Genomic DNA, 27804 nt, shown 5'->3' on the forward strand with positions numbered 1-27804 from the left:
TCATTTCTGCTTCAGACATCAAAGTCACCCAGGTAAATTTCACTCTTAGGGAATTTAGGGTAGTTAAGAAATTCAGGATCTAGTTGTTACTAAGGTTTGATTCTGAGTGGAGAAATGGCCGTGTTGAACTGAGAATCACTCCAGTAATCCCTTATTTCCCAAGCTAACAATTTCCTCTTAATATGGAAGAATTTTCAACTAATTTATAAATTAGTTATTCAGATAAAAGAAACTTGACTATTGAAGTTAAGTGACAGTTACTAATTATTTTCATACACCTAAGAACTTATTTTCTATTCTGTGATGTATCAAGGACATTTAAATTTTTACATTTGCTTTTTTAAACACTCATTTATGATACTGTTCTGCAAGTAGGAGTTGATTCAAGTAAATTCATTTCTAATTGGAAGCATAATTATTGACAAAATGTTTTTAAAGTTGAAATTTATTTATTTATATTATTGCTTTATACATTGCCTGAGGTGAGAGAGTTAGCTTTTATGTCTTCTGTAAATCATAAATATTCATCTTTAATTAAAGACCTTAAAGGGAAAAGTTTTAGGGAATGAGTATTGAAGCTATATAGAAATATTTTTGGAATCCTTGCCAGCAAATAGGTTGTTGAACGGAGAAGAATTATAGATGGTTGAGATTAAGTAAAAACATGTAGTTGACTTAAAAATAGGTTAGCAAAATAATTATGATTTGTATTTTATAAATGATAATGAAGGGTAATAAATACTAAAAATTTATCTTCTTTTGTGCTAAAATGAAATCTGCTATGGTTACTGTTTTATCTGCAGTGTTTTACTCTCATTGCTGCAACTCAGTATCTTAATTACCTTCTTCTGTGCATCTTTAGGTATAAGAGACAAGAAACCAGACCTCGGTACAGCATTGGGTTAGAGCAGGATGAAACGTACATTCCTCCTGGAGAATCCCTGAGAGACTTAATTGAGCAGTCTCAAAGCTCAGGAAGTGGATCAGGCCTCCCTCTGCTGGTATGAGAAGAACATGTCTCAAATTTAAAGGAAATGCCTTCTGAGAGGAAATGTGGATAACCACAGGGTTTCATTTTACTGAAACTGGATAGGGTAGCGGACAAAGAGGAGCTCTGGGTAGTGGATTAGACATCAGATCTCAGATGCAGGGCTTCCTGATAACATTTTGACATACTAGGGGTAAGGTGATTGTTTTTTAATGTAAATGTATGGTTAGACATTCTGATAAAGAGCAGATTAGAAAACAGTAAACGTGGGACCATCTCCCCTCTGTTTTCAGTAAGGATAGCATTACCGAACTTTGGCTTGGTGTTTGAAAGCAAAAGTATTACAGTCGACTGGGATCTGAGTATTTCTACAGGGGAAGAATACTGCATTTCAGCTGGAGAGCTTATGTTTCAGGGCGAAGTCCTGGCTTTTCCATTCATGAGAGATTTAATTTTCTGATGGTCCGCACTGCCAACCTTGAAGAAAACATAGAACGCATCCAAGGCACTTGTTTTAATGAAAAAAGCATTTGGTTCCTTTATAGGCCATGCAAAAAGATTGATGGGATGGAAAATAACAATTTTAATGGTACTATTTTCCTTCACAAACTCTCAAGATTGATTTTCCTCATCTTTTTCTTTTTTTAAATTTTCCTCATCTTTATTGTCTGGTTCTGACTTTGAATATCATATTTACTTGATTGTTTTGGTGACCTTTTATTTTAGTACTAAAAAAATTTTTTTTAATCTCAAGGCAAGAATTATAACTTTATTGAGATTGGAAACCTATATGTATTTAATGTATAGAAGTATGTATTTGGTGTGTGCAGCTGGAAGAGTTTGGGGATAAGTATACATCAATGAAACTATACCCCCAACTTATGCCATGAGCATATCCATAATCTGCAAGAGTTTCCTTCTGCCCTCTTTATTTTTTGTTCTTTTTTTGTTTTACATGTAAGAACACATAACGTAAGATCTACTCTTTCAATTTTAAGAATACAACACCCTGCTGTTAATTTTAGGCACTGTGCTGTGCAGCAGATCCCTAGGCCTGACCCATCTTGCATAAGTGAAACAATGTTCTCTTTGATTAATATGTCTTGGGGGGGGGTGATAGGACAGAAAATAAGTAGTGAGGTAGTCATTACGAGCCAACTGATACTACTTAGTATGTAGATTTTTTTTTAATGTAGAAGTTTTTATTATCAAATTTTTTAAATTTAATATATAGCAGATACAATTCTCACATTTAGAAACCTGGATTGTAATTTTTTTAAAAAAGAAAAGTACAAATATGAAAATTCTTTCTAGTATGAATAAATCAGATGTTTATGCTCTCAGAACTGAAACCTGCTTGTTTGTCAGTGTTTTCCTCCTTAGATGTTACGATAAGTCTCAAACCAAAAGTACACTTTAAATTTCTGAATATAATTTAGTAACACTTTTTATCTTTGAGATAAATTTCTAGTCTTTTAAGCGTTGCCAATTCCATTAGTATGTTCATTAAATTATAAGAAGATATATTATCGCTAGAAAAGTAGCAAATACAAAACTGTTTGTGTTAGGAAATGCTCCATAGATTTACATAAGCAATGCTTTGTAACATCTGTAGATTAAATATAATATTTCTGTAATAAATGTGGGAAGTTTCCTCTCAAGTCTGTATTTAACTGCTAGCAGATTTGGCTCCCCTCTGCTTAGTGCTTAGTGCTTTTGATGCTTCTGTTCCCCCATTTGGAAAATGGAAATACACTGAACATTTCCTTGTATGGCATGTTTGACTCCTAAATTGTTCCTTACTTCCTTCAGACTAAGTGGCTGAATTGCATGTCAGCAACGCTTCTTGATTTTTTAGTCTTTCTTTTTAGAAGATAACATTAAAAAAAAAAAAAAAGATTTTATCTTTCCTCAAAAAGCTTTCAGTCTGATATTGGTGCTGTTAATGACTCAGTACAGATCACATAGTTCTTCAAAGTGTAAAAGCAGAAGGAAACACTGCAGCTTTACTTGATGGGAAGCCTATCTCTGCGAAGAGTGCATTCCAGTTTTCTGAACAGATCTTCTAAGAGTTCTGTGCTAGGATCCTTATATATGCTTCCCAAGTTAGGCCAGTTGTCACCAGAATTCAGCCATGTCAGTCATGGAGTTCTTCAGATATTCTGCTGTGAGTGCGGATGGGCTGCAATCGTATGTGAAGGGACATTTGACCTGCAGGCCACTTCCTTGCCTATTTTCTCTCTCCTTGCTCTGCCTCTCTCTCTAAGACTTCACAGCGCTCTTCCAGCTTAACTTTCTCTCCAAATCTAACCTCTTTTTCCTCTTTTACTCTACCTGTCCATTTTGCATTCTTGACCTTGGCAAGTAACCGTTCCACTTCATCATTTAATTTTCAACAATTTCTTGCTGTTTCCTTCTTTTCCTTTTATCTTCTGTTTCTTTACATATTGCATTTAGTGTCCCTTGGCATTCTATAGCTGAGAATTCCAGTATCTGTAATCTGATGGGGTTCAACCCCCTTGGGTTGTTTTTCTTGACTCTCATTTATGATGGCTGTTTCCTTTTGATTTAAGGAATTTATTCCGTGGGGTCTTCTTTTCCTCTCTCCCTTCCTTCCTTCCCTCCGCGTACTTCCCACCCCTCCTCTCCCCTCCCCTCCCCTCCCCTCCTCTCCCTCCCCTTCCTAACCCTTTCCTCCCTGCCTTGGGGAATTTCCTATATTCCTTTGTGAGGTCAATAATTCATTAGTTTTTTATTTCTTATATTTTACCATAATCAAGTTGTGTGGTGGCAAGAGTTCCTTCAAGGTATCTAATGCATCTGGCCCCAGTGGTGGCCAATAAGATTCTCAGGAGAGGATTTGTATTTGTTTTTGCTGGGAACCATGGTGTGCTACCAACCTCTGGCAAATTTAGTGTCCCTCCGTGGTCCCAGCTTCATGCTGAAGCCCAGGTTCAGTTTCTTTACTTTTAAGGAGTTCAGGGTTTCCATCCCCGATCCCAGCGCTGGTGTTCTTCCTCTCCCAGATAGCAACCTAGCTTTTTGCGGGTTCTTACTGCATACTGTTCCCTGCTCTGACCTCTGCTCTTCCCTCCCTCCCTCTCCCCGCCCCCCATCCTCCCCTTTCTACTGGGAGATTCCCTTCATTTTGGGGGGTGTCCAACAATGCTTTACAAGTTAGTTTCATTGTATTTTACCCACAGTCAAGTGCATAGTGGATGAGTCCCTTCACAGGGTCCCACTGCAGAAGTGGAAGTGAAAAGTATTCTATTCTGCTAATGACCGTGAAACCATTCAGGGCTTTCTCCCCCGCCCCCCCCCCCCCGAATATTATAATAGCTAAGAGGAAATATTTAATGTGGAAGCAATAATTCAAACATTCAGAACCCACAATCAGTTTCAAATACATTTAAAAGGGGGCAACATAAATGAATAAATACAAGTAACGTGTCTATATAAAGAAAAACTACCAGCTAAATATATTTTGCGTGCAGTAATTGTGTCTTCTCTGGAGGAAAAAAAAGAAGAAGATTAAACAAATCTGTAGTGCTGTGAATACACTAACAGTGTGTTTTGGGATTTAACAGGTCCAAAGGACTATAGCTAAGCAGATTCAGATGGTGAAACAGATTGGAAAAGGTCGCTATGGGGAAGTTTGGATGGGAAAGTGGCGTGGCGAAAAGGTAGCTGTGAAAGTGTTCTTCACCACAGAGGAAGCCAGCTGGTTCCGAGAGACAGAAATATATCAGACAGTGTTGATGAGGCATGAAAACATTCTGGGTGAGTTGGTGCGGCAGTGTTCAGGGTTCCCTCGCTTTCCTCCAGTTTCTGTTCACATCTGCCCATGAACTCATCTGTCTAGACCTGTTATGAAATATATAGACGTTGGCTTCTTGGCCTGAGCCCAAGAACGTCACAAGCCTCTAATGGGAGACCTCACAGGAGGAATGACTAAGGCACTTCTGTGAATGATTCGTGGGCTGGAAATGGGCCGTGTTTTTCTTCAGGGACAGGAAATGCAAATGTAACACCAGCATTTCTTAGGGTTTCTTAGGGATTTGAAGGAGCACACAGTTAAATGTTGTGAAAAGTTCTAGAGGTTTTATCTGCAGGGTTTATATATAGCCAGAGTTTTTATATGGAGAACTGAGTTAAAAAAAAAAAAAAAAAAAGTCTCTCAAGTTAGCAATGATGTAGCTGAATCAGTCAAGTAGAAAGCATGTGTGCCCCGACTCAAGACCCTGTTTTGTAAACAGTGTCTTATGTATAACTACGATGCCTGAGCTATTTACTGTGACCATAAAAATAACTTAAATATAAACTACCGACCAGGAAGGGATCATGTTTTCCAGTACAGACTCTTAATGCTCTCTCCCTCGACTGTTTTGATTGCCTTTAATTGGTTTTAATAATTCAATACTGTCATGGGCATAGTCGTAAAGCCGAATGAAATGCCCAACAAAGACACCTGTGATAAAGAATGACGTTTGGGGGTATGAATTATCCTTGATATTGTTCAGAACATGCTTGGGGTCAAACCTTTTTGTCTTTCTTCCTTTTAGGATTCATTGCTGCCGATATCAAAGGGACAGGGTCCTGGACCCAGTTGTACCTAATTACAGACTATCATGAAAATGGTTCCCTCTATGATTACCTGAAGTCCACCACCCTCGATACAAAATCGATGTTGAAGTTAGCCTATTCTTCCGTCAGTGGCCTATGTCACTTACACACAGAAATCTTTAGCACCCAAGGCAAACCGGCAATTGCCCACCGAGATCTGAAAAGTAAGAACATCCTGGTGAAGAAAAATGGAACTTGTTGTATAGCTGACCTGGGCCTGGCTGTTAAATTTATTAGGTTAGTACCGAAGTGAACAAATATACTTTGTGTGATTCTTTTCTATCACTTTTTACAGCTTGTGCATTGTGGAGCGGAGTGCTTCTAGGGTATTTAGTAGAGAAGGAGTTTTATTAATGATGACATTTCTTGGGAGGGAAAAAGAACATTTATTTGAAGGAACATGTATTTGTGTCCTGTGGTGTCTGTGCTCATCAGTGACCTGGTTTCCAGAGTTTGCATTTGGTTTGCTGTTCTCTTTCAGCTCTTTAGAAAAGAGGTCTCTCGTGTCTGGGATGATTTGGTGAGGCTTCTGCTTAGCATTTGTAAGTAGGAAAAGGTTTTAGTATAGATCTACATGTGATATAGTGATAAAGGCAGTTTTTTTTTTTTTACATGATATAATAAAAGATAACTTGCATAGTTATTCTGAGAAACTAACAAACCGCATACTCAGCGTTCGGCACTGCTATACTGTGACTTACACAGCGAATATGACACCGGGACACATACAGCATCGTATGTCACAAAACAGTGATTTCAGACCCCGGGTTGCTGGGAGTGACAGCAGTAGCTTCTAGGGAATGGAGAGGGGGACTGCCCAGTGCGTTAGGCTCTCTTTTGCCTACCCTCCTTCTGATGGGAGCAGCCCATTCTATCTTGGGAGGACTTAATTAGAAGAAATGATTCCTTTGCTTTGAAAGCAAAACAAAAGAGTTTGCAAACTACTGGCATAGAGGAATCATCCTGTAACTGCCTTTTTAAAAACTGAGCCTAGGCTTAGCCTTTATTTAATTGCTGCATCCTCTTCTGGGTTTTTTTTGTTTTGTTTTGTTTTTGTTTTTTGTTTTTTTAAATCCCAAAGAAGACTTGATAAAATATGGAGAAGAGCACAGGGGAAAAGCTGTGGAGATGATTAAACATTTGGAAAATAAAACTCATGAGGAAGGACTAATGGATTGGTATTTTTACTCAGAGGTGAAGACCGAGGTGTGATTTAATAACAGGCCCCAAATACGGGAAGGCCTTCACCATTTAAAGGATGGTAAATTAGATGTTCTCATCTTTAAAATCAAATGATCTGGATTATAGATTTCAGTTAGAAATAAGAACCTCCTGTCAATAGGATGAATAAATCCTCTCTTTCTCATGAATTCTTTTTTCTGACCTATAACCTTTTTCAAGTCTCCTCTACAAAAAAAAAAAAAAAAAAAAAAAAAAAAAAAATCCCATGATTCTTCTCACATAAGCAGCCTCTCTTCTGTCCTCCTATGTTAAATTTCTTGAGAGTTCCAAAGAGTAATCATCTTTCACAATCCAGTAATTCATAATATCTTGTGATTTTGTGTCTTCTGCTCCCATCTCTCCTGAGCTGCTTTTATTGAGGGATACCGTTGGTCTTTGTCACCAGGAGCCTTTCGTTTTGTCATTCCACCTTCCAAAGAGCACAAACCTTTCTTCCTGCTGTTTTCTTGATGTGCCTTTTTTCCAGGTTCACTTTCTTTCTCTGTGGGTTCTGTTCTCTGTGAACCTTTTACATATTTCCCTACTGCTAGATTTCCTGCTGGGTCTGCTTTTTCTTTCTTGCTCCCAGTTTTGGTTGATCCATTCTAAATTGTGAGGGGCCTGACATTTCCTTTGTTCCTTAAGATTTTGGTTTGCTCAGCTGAATGAATTCTGTCTCTGTGACATTCCCATTTGAACTTCTTTCAGTTTGGGTCCTTGGTCGTTTTTCTAGATTCTGAAGTAAAGCATTTTGTTGTTACCTGCTCTTTGTTTTTCCTATTTTCATTTTCCCCTCCATCATGCTGCCAGATTTATCTTCTTGAAATATAATTTTGGATGGCAAGATAATTTCATAGTTTCCTATAGCTTGGGGTTCAAGTATAGTTTATAGCCTAAACACACCTTGAAGTGTGTTTAACACACTTTTAACATTACATGAATACCTAGCATTTCTTCTTCTGTTTAGGTAAACTACTGTTTATCTTCACAGTTTCTTCCTTTGGGATATCTCCTATTGTTCCCTTCCAAGTCTGAATTTTAGTTGGCCTTCTGCCCTCCCCTGTAACCCTGTGTACACTGTCATGACCTTTCTCACTCTGTTGTCCAATAATCATTGCCTACGTCTCTGTCATTCCCAATGAAGACTAAGTTCCAGGAAGGTGGATACCATGTTTTTTTTCTCAAATTTACATCCCTAGTGCCTCTCCTTGGTGCCCATTACTTAGGCGTTGCTTCAAAATTATGTGTAATGTCAGATAAATGATTCCTCGTGAATTACAGGATGAAGAAAGAAAAAGCGTCTTTTCTTAGCTCCAGAGGTTCTATGCAGTCTGGATTAAACCTACTTTCCTAGTTTTATTATCTTGTAAACCCCCCAACTTACATGCTTTCTTTTGCAAAACTGAAGTATTTGTGTTTCTCCACATGAATTCCTTGTTTGCTACTGCCTTGCGTTTGATTGCACAGTCTATAGTTTGGAATCCCCTTGCTTCTCCTTGTACCTAATCCAGTCTCCAAGGTGCCTTTACGGCCCTTTATCCATCCCCCAGCTAGGAATAATGACATCCTCTTCTCTACTCCTGCAGTAATTTCCTGGCCCTTGTCTGCCCGATACTGTAAGTATTTAGTGCAAACCCCCTTTTGCCTACTTGTCCTTGGACATCTTGAGAGAGAGGTCCAGGCCAGATTAATTAATGTATTTCCCATTTGACATGACATAGCGAACTATCCGTAAAAGGTATTTCCACATTGTTTTGAATCGATACATCTTGGCAATATCAAAGTAAATGAGAACTTTCCTTCTCTATAGACCTTTAAACAAGCAAGGAAGCGAGTGTTATATTTCTGAAACTCAGCTCTGCTGAATGTAAGGAGAATGAACGTAATGACCTCTCAAATTTCATGCAAACCCTGATTCTAGAAAGTGGAGGGGAATTTTTAAAGGGATAATTCAGAGATATCTTTGGCATATATTGACCACTCAGCAAGAGAGCAAAGCTTGAGGATACTGTCTCGAATGCGAAACTGTGGCTGTTGGAGGCACCGACCTCATATGGCCAGAGAGTAGCTGTGGGGCCACTTACTGTTCTGGGCCTCAGTTTCCTTCTGTTAAATGGAGGTTGCCTTTGATAAGTTCAGAGGCCCTTTTCACATTTTATTTTCTGTGTTTCAAAGGAACTCTGCTCTTCTCGATGTTTGAGCCTTGCTTTTAAACCTTGCCTTTTATGTTTCTTTGGTTTTCGTTCTTTTCCTGATTTTCCTGTTTGAGGGCACTGCACACACACAGATAGTTAGAGATCTGATTACAGGGGGGGTCAGAACTAACCCAGTGTGGAGTTCTCGGACTTCATAAGTGAACTTCCTGTGAGAATTGAATCTTTACCATGGTCTCTACATGGTAAGTGTTCTCTCAGGCTTTTAAGTAATTTCTGGGAGGTTTCCAGGGAAGTTGAGAGCCACAGGGAGAGCGGACTGTACTTTAGAGATTTCCTGCTTATGTAATTTTTTAAAAATCCCGTATGCATTTTTTTCATGCACTCTCTCGAAAATGATGTAAGTGGTGATGTATTTCCTGCCCAACAGAGATTTAGTCGTGGTGATGTTGTAGCAGACATCATCCTAATCCCAGATCTCTCTAGGGAGGAGAACAGTGACCCGTGAAATCCCTTAAAGGAACTCAGAGATCTTTTTACTTTGGAGGATCAAGCAGCTCTACTGGTTCTCCACTGTCAGAATCCTATTTTCTTATGGGGAACTTAAGTCCTGGTTTAGGGCTTCTCCAAAACAGATCTCACAGCTGATGATTGTCAGGTTGTCCAAAAGGTGAGGAGGTGGGGTGGCCCACCCAGCCCAGAGGGCAGAGCATTTCTCCAGCATCTTTCTCAGGCCCTGACTACTAGCCGTGCTTCCCCTTTGCGTACCTAGTGGCATTTTCAAAAAGTGACATGCCTAAAGACTCTCCAGAGGCTGAGAACTAAACAAATTAGCGGCTGGGTCAGCAGGTTCAGTCAAGATTTCTGCAGCCTCTGCACTTCCTTTTGAAGGGTCTTTAGTTCTAGAGTTCTGTTTTTCAGAAATCACTGAAGCATTGAGTCCTTTCGAAAGTGCAGCAGAAAACTCTGCTCACTGGTTAGCATCTGACTGGGCAGAGTGGAAGGCAGCCAATCAGCCGCTTAGCAGATGCTCCAAGAAACACCAGGGGGTGCGCACAGCCCCTTCTTCTGGAGGCTTACAACAGTCTCTCATGGTTGCTCAGGCTGTAGTCTGAGGTTCTGTAGTCTCTGGTGTATTTCACAGGGAGTTAATTTCAGAGCTCAGTTTCAAGCCTGGAACCAACTAGTGGCGCCCTCACCTGTCTTCTGTCCCCTGCCCTTCTTCCCTTGTTCTTTAAAGCTCAGTTTTTTTTTTTTTTTTTTTTTTTTTTAGTTCTCCTTGGTAGAAACCCATCTTCTCTGTATTTTTCTCCACTTTCTTTAGATGTCTTTTGCTCTTCAGAGCCTTATGCCACCAACCTATCTATCCCTTAACTCTTGAAATGTACATTTTTCTTGCTCCTGATCCTGCTGAGTTCTTATTTATAATATCTTAAATGAAATCTATGTACATAAAAGTATAACAAATGGTAAGGCACTCCGATAACAATTATAATGTGGACAAAGTCAACAATTTGCCTTATTTTTATCTGGTCTTCTTTGTGTAGAAGATAGCCCTTTGCATTCTCCCTATTTTATTCCCCTTTATCAGTGCCAGAAGTAGCCATTATCCCGAGGCTGATACTCATTTTTGCTCTGTGTGATTCTATGCTTCGACCACATGGATGTGTAGCCTCCCCAGCTCCAAGGGTTATTTGTGCACTTGGAGTTCATTTCTCTGCTTCTGCCCTCCTTGTGCAATGTCCATCTTTTCTAAGGAACCTTGTTTCTCACTCCTCCGGCCCTTCCATGGACGAGAAAGCAAGGAAAAGCTGAAGGCACCCTGTCCTTTCCTGCTTTCTTCTTCCTCCTTGCTCCTTTCCTTCAGTTACTTAATACCTTCTTCTTATGTGCCCTGCACCATCAGACTCTTATAGCCTCTTTTTCTCCCTTTGTTCTTGGTGCCCCAGCATTTAATATCTCTGGCTTTTATTTCTGCTCTTGAAGATTAACAAGCTTAGTTTTTCTCTGCCCTAATTTGGGAACAGGTAAGATAATGTTACTGAGAACCTGAGAGAGAAATGCAGTTTAATTACTTTCCAGTATAGAAACACTCCTGAGAGAAGAAGGGATGGGGCTGTCTGTCTTGGAGACTCTGACCCTTCATAACATCAGATATGAATTACTTATAATTAACATGTTTGTCATTTAAATGTAGAGCTGAAGGCATTTGCCATTAGGTTCATAGTAATCTTTTACAAAATTGACTTAACAAAATTCTATTTATCATTTTACCTATTGGTAACGTCTCATTTTATGGTCTACCTACAAAAGAGATTTTTAAATTTCTTTTCCAAGTATTCATAGCAAAGTTTACTGCAAACAAAACTCTTCTTTCTTTCACTGAGAATATATTATCTGCCTACTATGTGCAAGCACATTATACATGGAGATGGATTGAGATGATACCTTTTAGGGCTGTAACAGATGATTCTACCAGATATTCAGGCTTCAAGGAGTTTACACTTTTAGGTGGGAAGACGGATATTTATTCACATACTAATAAGGCAACACCAAGGGTGAGGAGAAGAAGGTAGAGGAGAGATAGTAATGCCAAGCTTCATGGCATGTATAGGAAACTATTTTTTGGGAATCTGACGGACCAGCAAAATCCTTGATTGTGTATTTGTTCAGTGTTTGAAGGAATGAGAGTTTAGGGATGAACTCTGTCTAGTCTGGCCATCACAGATCTTATTCTATCATAGATAACAATTACCGTTCTGTTTCCAATAGGTGTTTCCATGTCACACATTCTATTCGCCCTTCCTGACCTTCCAAATCCAAATAAAGCCCAAAGGATCTAAGAGTAAGAATGGGAAGGAATCACCTAAAATCTTTATCAGCTGTGGTCAGAGTGTATCTTTGGCCTAAATATACTCTTATAGGGCACATTCTAAGACTATTCATGGTTTCCTTTCCCAGTCTATGTCTATTATGAATATAATTTAGGCCCTTTACTGGTTTCTTTCCATCTGCAAGACCCCATATTTGTTCCTTGGTATGGAACCCACAATTTTGTACCCATGGCACTTGTCTTCCTCTGATGATTCAGAGTTACAAATTATGACACATGAATGAAATGCCTACTATGTGTTCACAGAAGAGATGTCAGTATAATTAAAGATGGAATTTTTGTAGCATCTTTTAAATCTGATATTTTCCATTTTATCATGAAGATATTTCTTGGCTCATTTTCTTTCCTTATCATTTACTATTTAGGTACACAAATGACATTTTTCTGTCATATTGTACTGGTAAATACTAGGAATTCACATTTTTCTAGAAAATGAGCCTCGTAGAGCCCAGAACATTAAGACCTACATTTATAGATTAAGGCTTATTTATTTATTTTCCTTTTAAAAAAATGTACACTTTAAGTTTTATTTAAAAAACAAAACAACCAACCAAACAAACAAAAAAGGCTTCTTCAGAGTAGTTGCTCCTAGAAGATCCCGAGGAGCCTAATAAGAATACAGAGGGGCTGTCTGCTGTAATGGCTTTAGATTGAAGATTTTAGCTGGAAATGAATTTAAAATTGTTCTAAGAATGAAGCTTTCTACGTTTTAGTAAATGTTAACAGTTTGGAGATCTGCAGAGAGACATCTGCCATCCTTTAAATTTTCCAAAAGTGACATATGTATTTTATGCTTCAGAAACTAGAAATTGAGGCAATAAGATCAAACCCAGAGATTCTTTCCAAAAGCCACTAGTGTTTAGGAAAGTTTGGTATCGCCTGTGGCACAGCCTGAGAACTGTGGTATTTGCTATATGTAATTTCCTCATTGAGGAAAAACAAACAAACAAACAAAAACCATGTAAATGCATGAGAGACAGTGGAGTGTGATGAAAAGAAAAAAAAATTCTCAAGAATCAGGAGATAACAAGGTTTATCCACAATTTCCCACAAACTTTGGTTGATAATGACTTTTTAGTCCCTTTTGTTTTTCTTTCTTTTTTCTTTTTCTTTCTTTCCTGTTTTTTTTTTTTTTTTTTGAAGATTTTTATTTATTTATTTGACAGAGAGAGAGAGAGAGATCACAGAGGGAGAGGGAGAAGCCTCCACACCAAGCAGGGAGCCTGATGCGGAGCTCTATCCCAGGACCCTAAGATCATGACCTGAGCCAAAGGCAGACGCTTAACCAACAGAGCCACCCTTGCGTCCCAACTTTTTGTCCCTTTTCTGTCTGATAGCTTCTACCTCAAAACTGGGGTTTATTGCTCTTCTTTGTTCCACAGATTTCTACTGATGTAGTGTCAGTGACGCCTCTGATATGGGCTTTACATTGTCCTGGCTGCGAGATTACACATCCTGTCTTGTTTAATCATCAGCTGATGATTAAACTAGGGAGAGACCCTAGTTCCCTGCTTGAGTCGTCTCCTGCAGAGCTCTAGCTCCTGCTCCACTGGGATGAGTTGGTGGTTCCCAGGGCCATCCTGCAAATCAGGGTCCACTCATCCCCAGGGATGGGGGAAATGATAAGAAGTGGGTCGCGTTCTGAAACTTTGATGGAACTGCTGGTTTTATATTCAGTTATTCCTTTCTTCCTTTTATTAAAAAATACATGTTATCTGATTGATGAAATAATGGTGACCATAGAAAGCTTTGTCATGGGTCCCGCTTATCAGAGTAAAACAGTTTCAGGTCTTTGTTGGTTCTCTTCCCCCTTTAGGTATTTGTACCTCTAAAAACCTTGCAACATGTGGTTTAAAAAATACTGTCTCAAACAAACCACCTTGGCATGTACTTTTGCCACTTTGAAGAGCCATGCTATGAAAATAGGAAGGGGGAGATGATACTTTGTAGACATTTACTAGATACTTAGCAATTATTTCAAGTTTATACTTGATGCCAATGCAAACTTGTATGTTGCAGCTTCCCTTTGATTGCCCTCTTCACTGGGTTTTTACCTGTGAATATCTAATATAATTCTCAGCAAGAAATGTTTTTCAGGGGAACGTTATTCCCCGAAAAGATATCCCTTCACCTTTGCCTGAAAGCCTGGTTCAGGAATCACTTTGATTTGTCATGTGTTGGTCCTTTTCAGTACTGATAGTGCTTTGCTTTACTTTTTCTTCAGTGATACGAATGAAGTTGACATTCCACCCAACACCCGAGTTGGCACCAAACGCTACATGCCTCCCGAAGTGTTGGATGAGAGCTTAAATAGAAATCACTTTCAGTCTTACATTATGGCCGACATGTACAGTTTTGGACTCATCCTTTGGGAGGTTGCTAGGAGATGTGTATCAGGAGGTAAGTAACAGTGATGCCGTTGCACCTGCTTGAGATCCTTGCTTTCTGATCAGAAATCAGAGTTATCATATTGTCCCCAAATCTGATTTTCTTTTATTTTCCACCTTATTTCTGTCAGTGCAGTCACAATCCTCCCAGGAAATGATTTAACCTCTTAGAATTCTATTTGACCCCCTCTTTCGTGCTTCTCACCAACAAGCCAGCCTTAGAAAAAAAAAGTTAGGATTTTAATTGCTTTCCTGTTTCTCACCAACCTGCTGGGGCCCATCTCCAGCTCCCGTGCCCCATCCCCTATGGCTTCCTCTCTGCAGATGAAGGTAGAGACAGAGAGGTGGGGTGAGATAACCCTTCTTTACCCCTCCCCCCACTTGACTTTCTATAGTTCTTCTTCATAAAGCAATTTGAAAACATCAGTTTTTATCAAAAGGAAATTAAAGCATAAGGATGTTACTACTGGTCATGATGATTATCTGCAAACAAGGATTCCCTAGTAAGATGATATCAGAAGATATTTTTAAATATTCAGAGGCATTATTATTGTTTGCTGTATTTAGTTTACTGTTGTGTCATCTGCCTTTAAATAGATTCCAACACTTTTTAGGTGAGAAGCTGAATCTTCAGCTCTTCCGTGACAAGAATCCTGTTGACGGTCATACTTATGGTGGGGCTTGGTTAGAAACCATGCTACTGCTGCTGCTGCCTCTCATGGCCGGTTTAAACTCACTTTTGTGAGACCTTGAGTTTGCCTGAGGTTCTGAAAGTCTAGTGAACACTTAACTGGTACTGGAATTCACTCTTGGACCTGCCACTGACAAGTGACTCAGCTTTATTTCCGTTCTTTCATCTTAAGAAGGAAGTGAATTAAAAAAGAATTAAAACTGCCTGGTACATAAATAGCATTCAGTAGATCTTAGCTCTTACTTAATATTTTGCTTTTGGTTGGTAGAGGCTTAACTTATATTTAGATTCATATTTAGGGCCACCTGGATGGCTCAATCAGTTAAGTGCCTGCCTTCAATTCAGGTCATGATCCCAGGGTTCTGGGATTGAGCCCCACATCAGGTTTCCTGCTCCGCAGGGAGCCTGCTTCTCCCTCTCCCATGCCCCCTGCTTGTGTTCCCTCTTTCGCTGTGTCTCTGTCAAATAAATAAATAAAATCTTAAAAAAAAAAAAAGAGAGAGATTCAGATTTAAATAGAGAAGAGAGACGGTTAATCACCAGGAACTTATACTTTGGGAGACAGATCTTGATGCAGTGACACAATGCCTTCTAATCACTTGGGAGCTCTGAGCCTATTCTGAGCTTAATTTAAAATAGAACGCATTTCCTCTCAAGTGAGAGAACTCCAAAATGAAAATTAACATGGGAAATGTTTCCTAACCAGATAGTGAGTCTTCTCTGAAGAAGGAAAGAGCTAACAAAAATATAAGTTAACTAATTGTCTATGCCTTGCCTCATGTTTTATAGAGAGTAGATGAGCCTATTTTGGAATAACATACTTATACTCAGGATTGGTTTATAGAAGCTGAAGGAGTAGTAGAGTACAAGATTACTTTCTCAGTACACTTTCCTGAACATCTAAAGCAAACAGGCCCACAAGAAACCTGAATCTGGAAGCCTCTGGGTCAGAATACAGAAGAAATGATCCTTCCCTTAAAAACAAGCCAGCCTTAGAAAAAAAGTTTGGATTTTAATTGGTTTACTGGGCTTGTCTTTGCCCGGGGAGATTTGAGAGGCACTAAGGTGTTGCCTTATCTCTTTATGAGATTGGTTCGTGTTTGTCACAGCTGTTTGATTCTCAGCTCGGCACCATACCAGCTGTGTGGCCTTGGACAATTAGTAAATCCCTCAAAAGCAAGTTTTCTCATCCGGATAATACGGATAATAATGCTATCTCATAAACATGTGTCAAAGAATTTAGTAAGATAAATTATACAGCATACTTGCTGATACATGGTATAGACCATATTTGCCTGGTAGGCTCCTAACAAGCAGATTTGTCTCCTCTTTCCAGAAAGGCAAAACACAAAAAATTCTATTCTCTAACACTTTCCTTTATGAAGATGTTGAAAGTTATGGGCTTGTTTGGGTGAAGTAGATTTTGGATGTAGGTCTTCTAAACTTAGGAAGAAAAAGAGAATTCTTGAGGTTTCAGACACTCTTAAGCGGCAGCCCTTATGGAAATTTTGATAATTGCATAATAAGGAGAAAGAAGTAAGGCCTGTAGTTCAAAGACAGACTCCGATTAATTCATAAATTCATGTGGTTCGCTGTGTCTGTGGTGGTATGTACACTTACCCCACTGTGGGTATCAGTCCAGCTGGGCACTGGCACCAGTGCTAGGCACTGAGGGAGACATGCGAGGAGTCAGATAGATGGTCTTTGCCCTCAAGAGTTTCCAAGAACCACTGTCCTGAGAATTAGAAAGGGAGGAAGAACTCAAGTGAAGTAAGCATCCCTCATTCGTTACGCCTTGTGCTTTTAGTATTTCCTGTAGAATTAAAACACAAGAGAAGGAATGATGAACATAGATACATATAATCATGCTGTGTGGTCTCAGTGAGGGACAGAATAAATGGTGAGTGGGAGTGGTCTGAGGAAGCCTTTTAACCTTCTGGTCCTTTATGTAGGGGTTTGAGTTTGCAGGAAAGGGCATATACTCCAGATTTTGTCCGAGTACACCCCAGCGAGTTTAATGATGAGTTGGATAAAATCTGCCAGCTTGATAGTATCATCTTGTTCCAATAAAAAGCAATGACATTTCTATAATAGATGATTTAGGATAGGGAGGGAAGGTGCCCCAAATACATTGTTCAGAGTGACATCCTTTAAGGACAGAGGCTGCTTATAATTATTGTGAGGAGTTAATCAGATAGGGTTGAAAAGAAGATAAAAGTAGCCTACTTTTCTAAAGGACACAAGGATTAAGGTAGAGACTAGATACTAGGAAAAATGAGATGGAATTTATCACGATAAGGGCCATTTTCCTAAGATGACACAGACTTGAATTCCTTAACCCTTCTTTCAACAATACCGATTTTTTCTGATAGTGATATATTATTTATTTTTTTTAAAGATTTTATTTATTTATTTGTCATAGAGAAGCGAGAGAAAGCACAGGCAGACAGAGTGGCAGGCAGAGGCAGAGGGAGAAGCAGGCTCCCCACCAAGCAAGGAGCCCGATGTGGGACTCGATCCCAGGACGCTGGGATCATGACCTGAGCCGAAGGCAGCCGCTTAACCAACTGAGCCACCCAGGCGTCCCATATGTATATTATTTTTTTTTTGTAGAAAGTTTGGTGAAATACAGAAAATTTAAAGAAGAAAACAATAAAAATCTGACAGTCCTTGCACCTAAAAAAAAATCATGGTTAATATTTTTAGGTGTGTATAATTTTTAAAATTTTAAATCTGGAAAAATGCATTCTTATGATTAAGCAGAAATAAAATGTAAATCTCAACATTTTGTTCAAGTGGGATACACTGCCAAATGTATTATGAGATTCCTAATCTCATATTGCAGTAATAGAAACAGTCATATATTATGCGGTATGAGTTTGGGATGTGTCTGCCAAATTCACGTTGAGATTTAATGTAGATTTTTTTTTAATTTGGCATATAAGACCCTTTAAAAAATTGGAAGTAAATTTGAGATGCTTGTTTTACTTAGCTTTGGGAAATTTTTAAAAAAGCACTTGAAAACCCATAATAATATGTTTCATTAGGTTTTCTGTTTATATTTTTAATTAGATTAAGTGTCATTCGGGCACTTTTTTTTTTTTAAGACTTAACTTTGCAGTTTTTTGAGCCTGAACGTGTTTTGAGTACCGATAGGACCTTGCTTTGAGAACAGTTGTTAGACTTTCATTTCTACCTCCCAGAAGATATTAATAGTAGCAATAATTTAAAAACAACCCATATTCTAGGCATAGTGGAAGAATACCAGCTTCCGTATCATGATCTCGTGCCCAGCGACCCTTCTTACGAGGACATGCGAGAGATTGTTTGCATCAAAAAGCTCCGTCCCTCGTTCCCCAACCGCTGGAGCAGTGATGAGGTAAGACTTGAGGTAACCGTGTGACCACGACAGACTTCTAAACAGACTTTACTCTTTTTGCCAAAATTCCAGATACCTGTTACAGGAATCCTCCCCCTCTGTTTTGATGGTGTTGGTAATGGTTCTTCGCTGCAGTCATTGGTGTCATATGTTAAATTATCTGTTTCTTTTTGCCAATTTGAGCTTGCTCTTTCTAAAGTATATGGGGGGGGGGTGTTCCCCTTAGCCTGGACAATAGGTATCACTATTCCATTTACTTATGCTATCCTGACATTTGCCTAAAGGACGTTATTTCTCTGTGTGCATCTTTAAAACACCATGAATTTTCTCCATGACAGACCAGTGTATACCATTCTCTCATCTTGATGAGAGAAAAGATAGGCATCTGCAGAATCTAGTTTTCTTTACACAGAAGGGACACAAGCTGTGGTTGGGCTGCCTGACTGCGCCGTTGGTCTTTGTTAGTAGGGCTGATGTTTGCCCTTTGGAGAAATCCATATTCAGCCTGGCTCTCAGGATGCAGGGCTGAAACCTAACCAAGGCCGAAAAGGGGCTGTTCAGAAGGAGGAAGTGATTTGGGTGGGCCTTGCCTTTCCTGTCTCATGTCATCCTCGACATCCTGCCTATCTGTCCTCTGTACTTGCAAACTCACCAACTCTTGGAGCCCTCTGGCAGGCGGACATGTTCAGAGATGAGTTTGAAGCATCCCGAGGATAAAACACAACCCCATCTCCAAACCCACCTCATCAAACATGTAGCAAAGCCAACACAAGCACATGGAAAGAGCACTTGTTGATAAGCTAATTCTTTAATGTTCAATGCATTTAAAAATAACCTTTGGTTCATTGGTTTGATGCCTTGTTCCTGAAATGCTAAATAATGCATACATTTTCCAATGAGCTATGCAGAAAACTTTATGAGATGCTGGAGTTATATTATTTTGAAGGTGGTTATGGGCATTGGTATTACTCAGAATCCCCTTACTACAGATTTCTAATGAAGTGAAATTGTGCTTTTCCACAGGAAGACCAGTAATTGATGCAGCACAGGAGAACACAGGAGAAAGTTTTAGTGAGGCTGTGCACAGGTCATTAATCTTGTTAAATGGTACAGTGCGATGCTATTATTGGAGCAGACAGCTGTGATTTAGGAATAACCATGTTTGTTTGAGTAGTATGGAATTAGATAAAAGATTTAAGCTTATCAAATGTTATAAACAATGTAGGAGTGTAGAGTGGAATACAGACTCCCTAGGCATTTTTGTATTTGGTTAAGACCGACTTCAAAGACACTCTTGTACAAGTAGCAAAACCACCTGCTTACTGCTATCATAGGGAAGACATGAAAGTCTGTTTTCATTGTTTAGAATTTGCATGAGAAAAGAGTTTTTATGGAATTTTGTCTACATGGTTTTAGGAGTATATTTGAAAAATATATTTGTACTCCAGAAACCACACACTAAAGGCCACATGTCCGATGGCATCCTTTTAGATAAAACATTTCTCTAGTGTTACTCCTGTTTTCCTTTCCCTCCCCACAGTGTCTAAGGCAGATGGGGAAACTCATGATGGAATGTTGGGCTCACAATCCTGCCTCAAGACTGACAGCCCTACGTGTTAAGAAGACACTAGCCAAAATGTCAGAGTCCCAGGACATTAAACTCTGATGTGAGGAGAAGAAATAAGCGTCTCTGGAAAAAGCCAGGAGATACTCTTCTGTTCGTGGGCAGAGCAGAAGATGTTCCAGAAGTATCCACAGTACAAGCCTTGAATATCATCCTGCTTCCTAGTGGGTTCAGCCTCACCTCTCAGGGAGCAGCCTGGACAAAGAGAAGTTCCCAGAAACACGTTCACATCGTGTCTATCTGTAGGAGGGAGAAAGTGCTTGGGTAGCTTGTTCAAGATACATGATGCATGTTGCTTTCTAAGAAAGCCCCATATTTTGGGATTGCCTTTTTTTTTCCCCTAAAGATGCTTTAATTTTGCCAAAATAGAACAAATCATGTAGAAGTTTTAAGGTTTATACTGTTATAGTTTAATAAATAATAGCAACAAAAGTTCTTCCCGGAAATTCTGCTGGAAGGTAAATTTTAAAATACCTTTTTCCATTAGTGAAAAAGCCTTTTTCCATTAAAAAGGAAAAAATACCTTTTTCCATTAGTGAAATCTGTTGCACTCTGCACACCAAAAGACAGTCTGCGGAGTTGGAGAACATAGAACGGAACTCATGTGAAAATCTTCCCGCTTCTGCCTCCTCAGACCGCTTTGGCCAGCCCTGCCTACAGGGGCCGCCGCAGCAATGTGAATGCACCTGGGCACAAGTACCACCTGTGTGCGGCCACATTTTGGGTTCCTGTGGGTGCCCTTTTGTAGCTTCAGATGACACAAATGAAGGTTTTCTGTGACTCTGTTAGAAGTAGTTAAGTGTCGATGCCGTTCTTCAGAACTACTTTGTGTTTCTGATTCTTTTAAGGCATTTCTGTCATGGTGAAGTCCTTTCCTTTTCATTAAACACAAACAAAGGTGTTTTTTATGTGCAGAGAATTGACTCATGCCTGGTTTTGATCTCTCAAATGAAAGGATCAATATTAAATAAAATCGCAGTCAGCTGGATTAAAAACAAGGCTCTTTAAAATAGAGATACTTTGCTCCTGTGTTGCAAGAAAGATGTGTCAGTAGGACAGAGGATGAGGGTGGGGGTACAAATGGCCTGTTTCTTGGATATGCAGAAGAGCCTGTCTCAGAACCACAAGGGGAAAGGACACACACCTTGTTTTGTATAGACAAAGACAGTTTCTTTTGTGTCTGAGTGAAGGGAAGGGGAGGAAAGCACGTTAGGTTAATTTAACTAAATTTTAATTTTAAAAATATAAATATAACCTCCAGATGGGACAGCAGGAAGAGCTAGTGGAGGCCACAAAATGTGGTAGCTGCTGTGACTTGTTTTTCCAAAATAGATACGGATCAAGCACATACATCTTACATGATAAGTTCCTGTCTTAGAGGAGTGCTGACTCAGTTTATTTTATTCTTGTGATGTTCAGTTCTCTTTTTATTTATATATTTTTTCTTCTCTGTGGCGCTTGTGCAAAACATCTCCTCACCTCCTCAATTCTGTGGGGTTTTAAACTTTGGAGGAATGTGAGGCAAATCATTGACAGGGCCAATATTTCTTAGCAACAGGAACATAAAGCTCAGAATTATGAACACCCCTCTCAACTGTGTTCATTTACATTTCCTTATTTTTCTTTGGTTTTCTTTTGTTTCTTCGAAAATCCTGCAGTGTTTAGTGAAGAATCGGGAAGTGTTTCTCCTTGGTCTTTTTAAAAAGGACGTTCCTTCCAGCATACTCTAGGGGGCACTGTTTTATAACACATTTTCACCACTTGGTGCCTGAAGGTTGGAGGGTTTTTGAACATTTGACAGCTGAAGAAAAATGAGAAGATATGCCCCTCACTGCTGAAGGAGGCTTGCAGCTGGTGACTTGTTCATCCCAAAAACCTCTCAGAGCGCAGAGTGGTTGTGACGCCCGTGTAAGTTTGGGGAGAACGCAAGGAGAACTGGTGTTCTCCGTTCTAAGCATTCACTTCCCAGTGCCTCGTAGCTGCATTTTGTTTGTAACAAAGAAGGATTTTCTTAACCCTTGAATAGGAACAAAATTTCTGGTTTTTAAAGCTCACAAACAGTTGTTTCCAAATATAATTGTAATCAGAATGCTGCTGGTAGTAATATTAAAATCACCTGAATAACAGTGTAAACAAAGGTTCCTTTCCCTTGCATCAAATTGTATTCTTTGTGATAGTTTAGAGGGAATATGTGTCTAGAACTATGCGTGATAATCATCTGAGCCGTGGAGAGAAGCTTCAGTGCTTCTAATCTGATAATCTGCAAACACATGAGTAAACATGGATGCCAGTTAAGTGGGGACGCGTTTGTGTTTCTTGGTTTTCTCCAAATTTAAGCGAGGTTGGGCTTGCTTACATCTTTGATTAAAAATTCTTGTTCTTTTTGGCAAATTTTTATACATAGATAACTTCATATCAAAATATTTTGTGGGGAGGTGATGATTTAAAAGTAAACCAGATTTTTAGAGAGGTGTTAGTTCCAATGAAGAAAGGAAAGAAATCAAAACAGCATCCAGATTTCTTCTAGATTATTTGTTGTTTTGGAAAAATCTATAGCTTACTTTCTAACTCTCAAACTGATTTACTCACGATGAACATTTAAAAATTATTCTCAAGATATTTAAAAAGGTCCCTTTAGTTATTAGAGTCTTTCGATGAGATAGGAATTGATTTATGAGTAGATTCTTCTTTGTGTCTCACCCAAATCTGCCTTGCTTAAGGAATACTAAATTGTTCTCACAGAGACTACCTACTCACTTCCAAATAATCCTTTTTGGTTTTTAAATTTTTAGTAGCTTAGAAGTGAATTTTAGTTTTTTGTTTTGTCTTTCAATAGAATAAGGGGGAACCTGGAAATTATTGTAGTCAATTGTTTCCTTTCAGGACTCTTTCGAAGTCTAAAATTTTTCTCCTAATCACTCCCTCCCCTTCAAGGGAATCCTAAAATATTAGTTATTAGCTAATATAAGTTTTATAGGCTAAGATGTTCAGGTTTATAGTTTATGTATGTGTGTACATATTATATAAATATATATGTATATATAAATATTATGTTCAGCTTGGAGTCTGGCACAACTCCATTATGTGGATTAGAGAGTAAAATATTATAGATGATAAAGTACTAAATGAAACATAGTATTTATTTATGAAAGTGTGTAGTTGGTCCAGTCACAAGTGACAGTGCTATGAACACTGTATGAGGAGACAGGCCCTTGGCTCCTGGACAGCACCACTCCGAAGTCACTAGTGACCATTCTTTTTATTCTTTAAACATAAAGCTTCTTAGAAAACATGTCACGATTTGATTTACAAGGAATCCTTTGACACATTTCAATTGTGTAGTCAGGTATAGGAAATACTGAATAATGACAGAATTTCATGTTCCTCAGAGTCATGCATATTCATTAGAAGTTACGGTGGTTTACACTGTTGGTCTGTTCTGGTTCTTCTTTGCTAGTGAGCAGAAAGGCACTGGAAGAAGCCGAAATTTTTAAATTTGAATAGTTCTGCAGTTACATCTCCTTAGAAAACCCAGTCACATAGCAGGGGGAATGAAAGAAGTGGTATCAGAAGTGATTTAATTTAGCAATTATGATTCCTCTTGTAAAACAAAACAAACCACAATGCCATATTTTTTGGAGAGAAGTTGGCACTATATAAGGGGTTTTGTTGTCTGTCTGTTTCAAAAGAAGATTCATTTGTGTTCTTTTGGGGAACCAGTGCCTTATTGAATTTGTATATACTGTAATTATTCAGGACTAGGGAACAAACAATTGTATTTGTTACAAATTGTATATGGCTTTGTTTTAACATTCCCCGAAATAAAATGGTTTCTTTCTCGCCTTGGAAAGAACATGTCTGTCATCTTACAGTTGTGCCTTTTTTTCTGTCTTCAAAAACATTGCACGTTGAACAGGGATGTATAAAAGAGAGCCATGCAGGTAAGTTTGTATGTTTGGTGGTGGGAGAGCAAGGCAGTGGTCTGATGGCTTCTATTCTCTCTGCAATTAGGAGCCGCAGTCATCTGTTGTTAGAGGAAAGGTACGGTAGTCAGTGGGCTGGGAGAAGTGAAACAGTTTAAAATTGCACTATGGAAAATGACAGGTGGATGGTTATGGGCAGCACTGAGGGTCTGGTGCGCTGAGAAGACCAACTCTGAGAACGGGGGTGGGGGGTGGGAGGGTTGCCATCTGTGAGGGGAGAGAGTAGAGACGGGCCGGTGGGGCCTGATGGGCCGAAGCCCACAGCAGTGGGTGCCACAGAAGGGCAGTGGTCTGGAAGCAGCAGAACCGTAGGAGAAAGTTCCCAACTTTCCTCCCAACTGTGACATCTGTGGGGTATGGAGGACTGAGACCACTGTTGTTGCCCAGCAAACAGTGTCCCCTTGGACAAGAGACAGTCCTCTGCAAAGGGAGGGGGAACGTGTCAGGTGATACTAGGTGATGGTTCCTGAATCTTGGAAGGCAGTGTAGAAAGTTGAGGTTTGAGGAGCTCTGTGGGAGACCGGATCAGGAGAGGTGAAACCCAGACTTGCTGGGCACGGAGGGCATATAGGAAGGCTTGCATCTTGGTTACTGGGACTCGGGAGTTCTCATGAGAATTGGCTGTGTTTAGCCGATTGCGCTGATGCCAAGAGAATTCATCCCAGCGCTGGGATTCTGATCAACTTGGCTCATGTTCCACGGTTTTCACTTTCTCACTTCTGTGGAAGTACACAGTCTGAGCACCATTTTCTCCCCTGTACGTGGGCTAAAAATACCCGTCTTAAAGGGCTCTTCGGAGGAACAAATGAGATGAATATGTGCAGGAGGGGAAGGCCCCACTTCAAGCACCTAGCGGGTGCTCGTAAATATTGTTTCTCCTACTGATACTAGTTCCACAGGATACAGAGCTAGCAACATTCAAAAGAAGTCACAGTTCGCTGTGGCCACACTCTTCCAGCCCCTCTGTGTCCTGCATTCCTGGGCTCACCTTTCCTTTCTTACCCAGTAGTGCAGTTGCTTGTAAATGTCATTTAAAATCAGATCTCTCAGGGTGGGACCTCATATTCCTTTGTTCCCCAGGACCTTCTGATGTTGTGCCTCTAAGACTCTGGGTCTCCCCATTAACTGCTCGTCACTCTCACCTGTGGGCATTGAACACTCTTAATAGCCACACCAACCCCCCGATCTGTAAAGTCAGGATCTCTGGGGTTGGGAGTCAGTTTTTCTAAAGCTTCTCAGGTGATTCCAATGTGCAGAGAGGCTTGAGAAGCCCCGATTCCAGATCCCCATCCTGTCTCCGAGGGAGGCTCCGATTACCATCCTTGCAGAGTCTAAGAGCTTCTCTGTGCTAATGAAGAGACACAGGATGACTCTTCACACAGAGGGGTGCTTTGTTATGAAGACGCCAAGGAGGGGGTGTCTCTCCGTGGCTTGGTTGGTTAAGTGCCTGACTCTTTTTTTTTTTTTTAAAGATTTTATTTATTTGACTGGGCGAGAGAGAGAGAGAGAAAGCGCATGCGCCCACAAGTAGGGGGGAGAGGAAAAGGGAGAAGCAGACTCCCCACTGAGTAAGGAGCACAATGTGGGGCTTGATCCCAGGACCCCAGGGTCACGACCTGAGCTGAAGGCAGACGTTTACTGAGCCACCCAGGCACCCCAGTGTCCAGCTCTTGATTTCAGCTCAGGTCCTGATTTCAGGGTTGAAAGTTTACCGCATTGGGTTCCACGGTGGGCATGCAGCCTATTAAAAAAATAATAATAATACTAAAAGAAACAAGGTAGCATTCTCTGTTGCTTATAAATATAATTTATTACCTGTTTAAAAATTCTTTCTTACATTTTGTACATGTTGGCTGACGGAATAAATGCAGGCAATTTACAAACCAGGGGACTGCAGGAAAAAGTGGGGAGAGGCAGCAGGAGAGAGAAGGGCCACACCCAGAGGGGGCAGCCCTCACTTCCACCACACAGCGGCACGGCAGAGCACTCCTCCGCCAGGGATTTTCTAGAAAAGGAATTGCATAGAAGATACAGCAAGAGGGAACTCCACAGCAACAAAAGAAGTGTTCTATATCTGAAAAGCCAAAGTTGTGTTGTCGCGTTTCAAAAAGAAAAATGACAAAGCACAAAATCTCAATCCGACATTTCTGCAGTTGAACTTGTTCCAAAGGGAACAGCGGGTGGATGACACAGGCTCTTCACCACAGACTGCTGGGGATTTTTCTCTAACAAACACTGCTTGTCTTCTTTAGAAAGAGCAAAGAGGAAGGTCACCAACTTGCTACAGCTCAACCTTCAACTCGATGAACACATCCAACACTGGCATCCAACACACACACACACACACACACACACACACACACACACACACACACACTACATCCTGCAGTTGGGCTAAACGCATTCTGTCTGGAGTGCAAGGGCATCGCTACCAATAGCAGATCTAGGGAAGAGTGGAGGGGAGAATGTAAATCACTCACTCAACTTGTTCTGATTGCTGTCCTCTTTATTCCCCAAGGCCAGGAGGGGTATGCACTTGAACTCCCGCCCCTATGTCACACGAGATGTCAAGAATATAGAAAGGCAAAGGCATTTTCCACTGGCTGTTGATCTCTTGATCTTTTAAGCTGTTCTAAGACAGGTCTGTCTGAACACGTAGAAGATAGCTCAGGCTGTGATTCGGGATGTTGCCTCACCACAGTGCCGAGGTCAAGGCTCATCGACTCCTGGGCTACTGCCCAGTAGTACCTGTCTCCAAGTCCCATTCTGAACTCCAAAAATGAGGATTGTTCCCCCCAGGGTCAGTGCCATCAGGTTCAACAGCAGCTCTGATGGTGCCAAATTCCAACAGATCTTTGGAACTGAAGGTTGACACACACAACTCAAGAATATTTAGAAGGGATCCTGAAGTTTGATGACCTCCAGCAATTTATCGTCTTGCTGAGGCACACATCTGAAATGGCTAGTGAAGAGACTGGTGTAGAGCAGCAAACACTTTGGCTGGTGGGCCACTGACTGTATCTTGGGGCAGTTTCCTTGTTTTCTTCTCAAAAACAGGTGGGCGCTAACTCCTGTGACATTCTGCAGAGATTCCCAAGTCGGGGTTCCAGAAGGGTTCCTCAGTACCCAGCAGTCTAAGTATACAGCTAGCTGGGAAACGGCCTGTTACAGTTGTGTGGTTTTGGCTACAAGTATGTTTGTAGAGTTCCTATTGGTTTGTCCTGGTGATGCCTCTGTCAGCCTTTCTAAAATGGGTCTAGGGCATATATTACATTTGGTTGAGTTGAGACCATGACCATCCCACCACAAGTCAATACAGGGAGGGGACAAGCCTATCAAAAAAGCTGGGAGCCATAAACTCTCTTTTGAAGACAGGTTTTGTTTTGAAGTAAGATTTCTGACAACGGGGTCAACCACACAGCCAATATGTCCAACAGATCAGGGAGTAACTTGTCAGACCTAGTTTGTAGGGAAGAGTGACCTACAATGCCATCTCCCTGTTTTTCAAAAAAAAAAAAAAAATAGGTTTGAGGCATGAATTTGGGAAATACTTATGACTCCATTTGGCTAACTTGACCTGTATGGACACAGGTTTGAATTAGCGTTGGGTGCAATGTATTTATTCCCCTTATGCCTTATTCCATTAAAAAAAAAAATCATTACAGATGCAAAGGAAATCTTTCAAAGTAATCATTACAGCCAGAGATTATACAAATAGATTTCTTAGGGTAGAGAAACAGCACTTCACTGCACAGAGGCAAAGTTCTAAGGATTTTAGTCAACATTAGCTCAGTAAGGTTAAAAAAAAACCCCACAAAAACAAAAAACCCGAAGTGTAATAGTTGGTCCTATGAGGCACTCG

The 27804-nt window shown here is 40.1% G+C and overlaps 1 protein-coding gene across 8 annotated transcripts in view; it reads left to right on the forward strand.

Annotated features, from left to right (window-relative positions):
- Positions 1–23828, forward strand: part of BMPR1B (bone morphogenetic protein receptor type 1B) — a 392804-nt gene extending 368976 nt beyond the window's left edge. For all 8 annotated transcript variants that reach the window (XM_059376211.1, XM_059376220.1, XM_059376200.1 and 5 more), the window contains 6 exons: positions 863–1001; positions 4576–4768; positions 5551–5848; positions 14103–14278; positions 18205–18335; positions 19876–23828. In XM_059376211.1, coding sequence (XP_059232194.1) covers positions 863–1001; positions 4576–4768; positions 5551–5848; positions 14103–14278; positions 18205–18335; positions 19876–20001 — 1063 coding nt within the window. In that variant the 3' untranslated portion in view covers positions 20002–23828. The remainder of the gene's footprint in view (positions 1–862; positions 1002–4575; positions 4769–5550; positions 5849–14102; positions 14279–18204; positions 18336–19875) is intronic.
- The last annotated feature ends 3976 nt before the right edge of the window (positions 23829–27804 follow it).

The sequence above is a fragment of the Mustela nigripes genome, chromosome 1, assembly GCF_022355385.1.
Source record: "Mustela nigripes isolate SB6536 chromosome 1, MUSNIG.SB6536, whole genome shotgun sequence".
NCBI lineage: Eukaryota > Metazoa > Chordata > Mammalia > Carnivora > Mustelidae > Mustela > Mustela nigripes.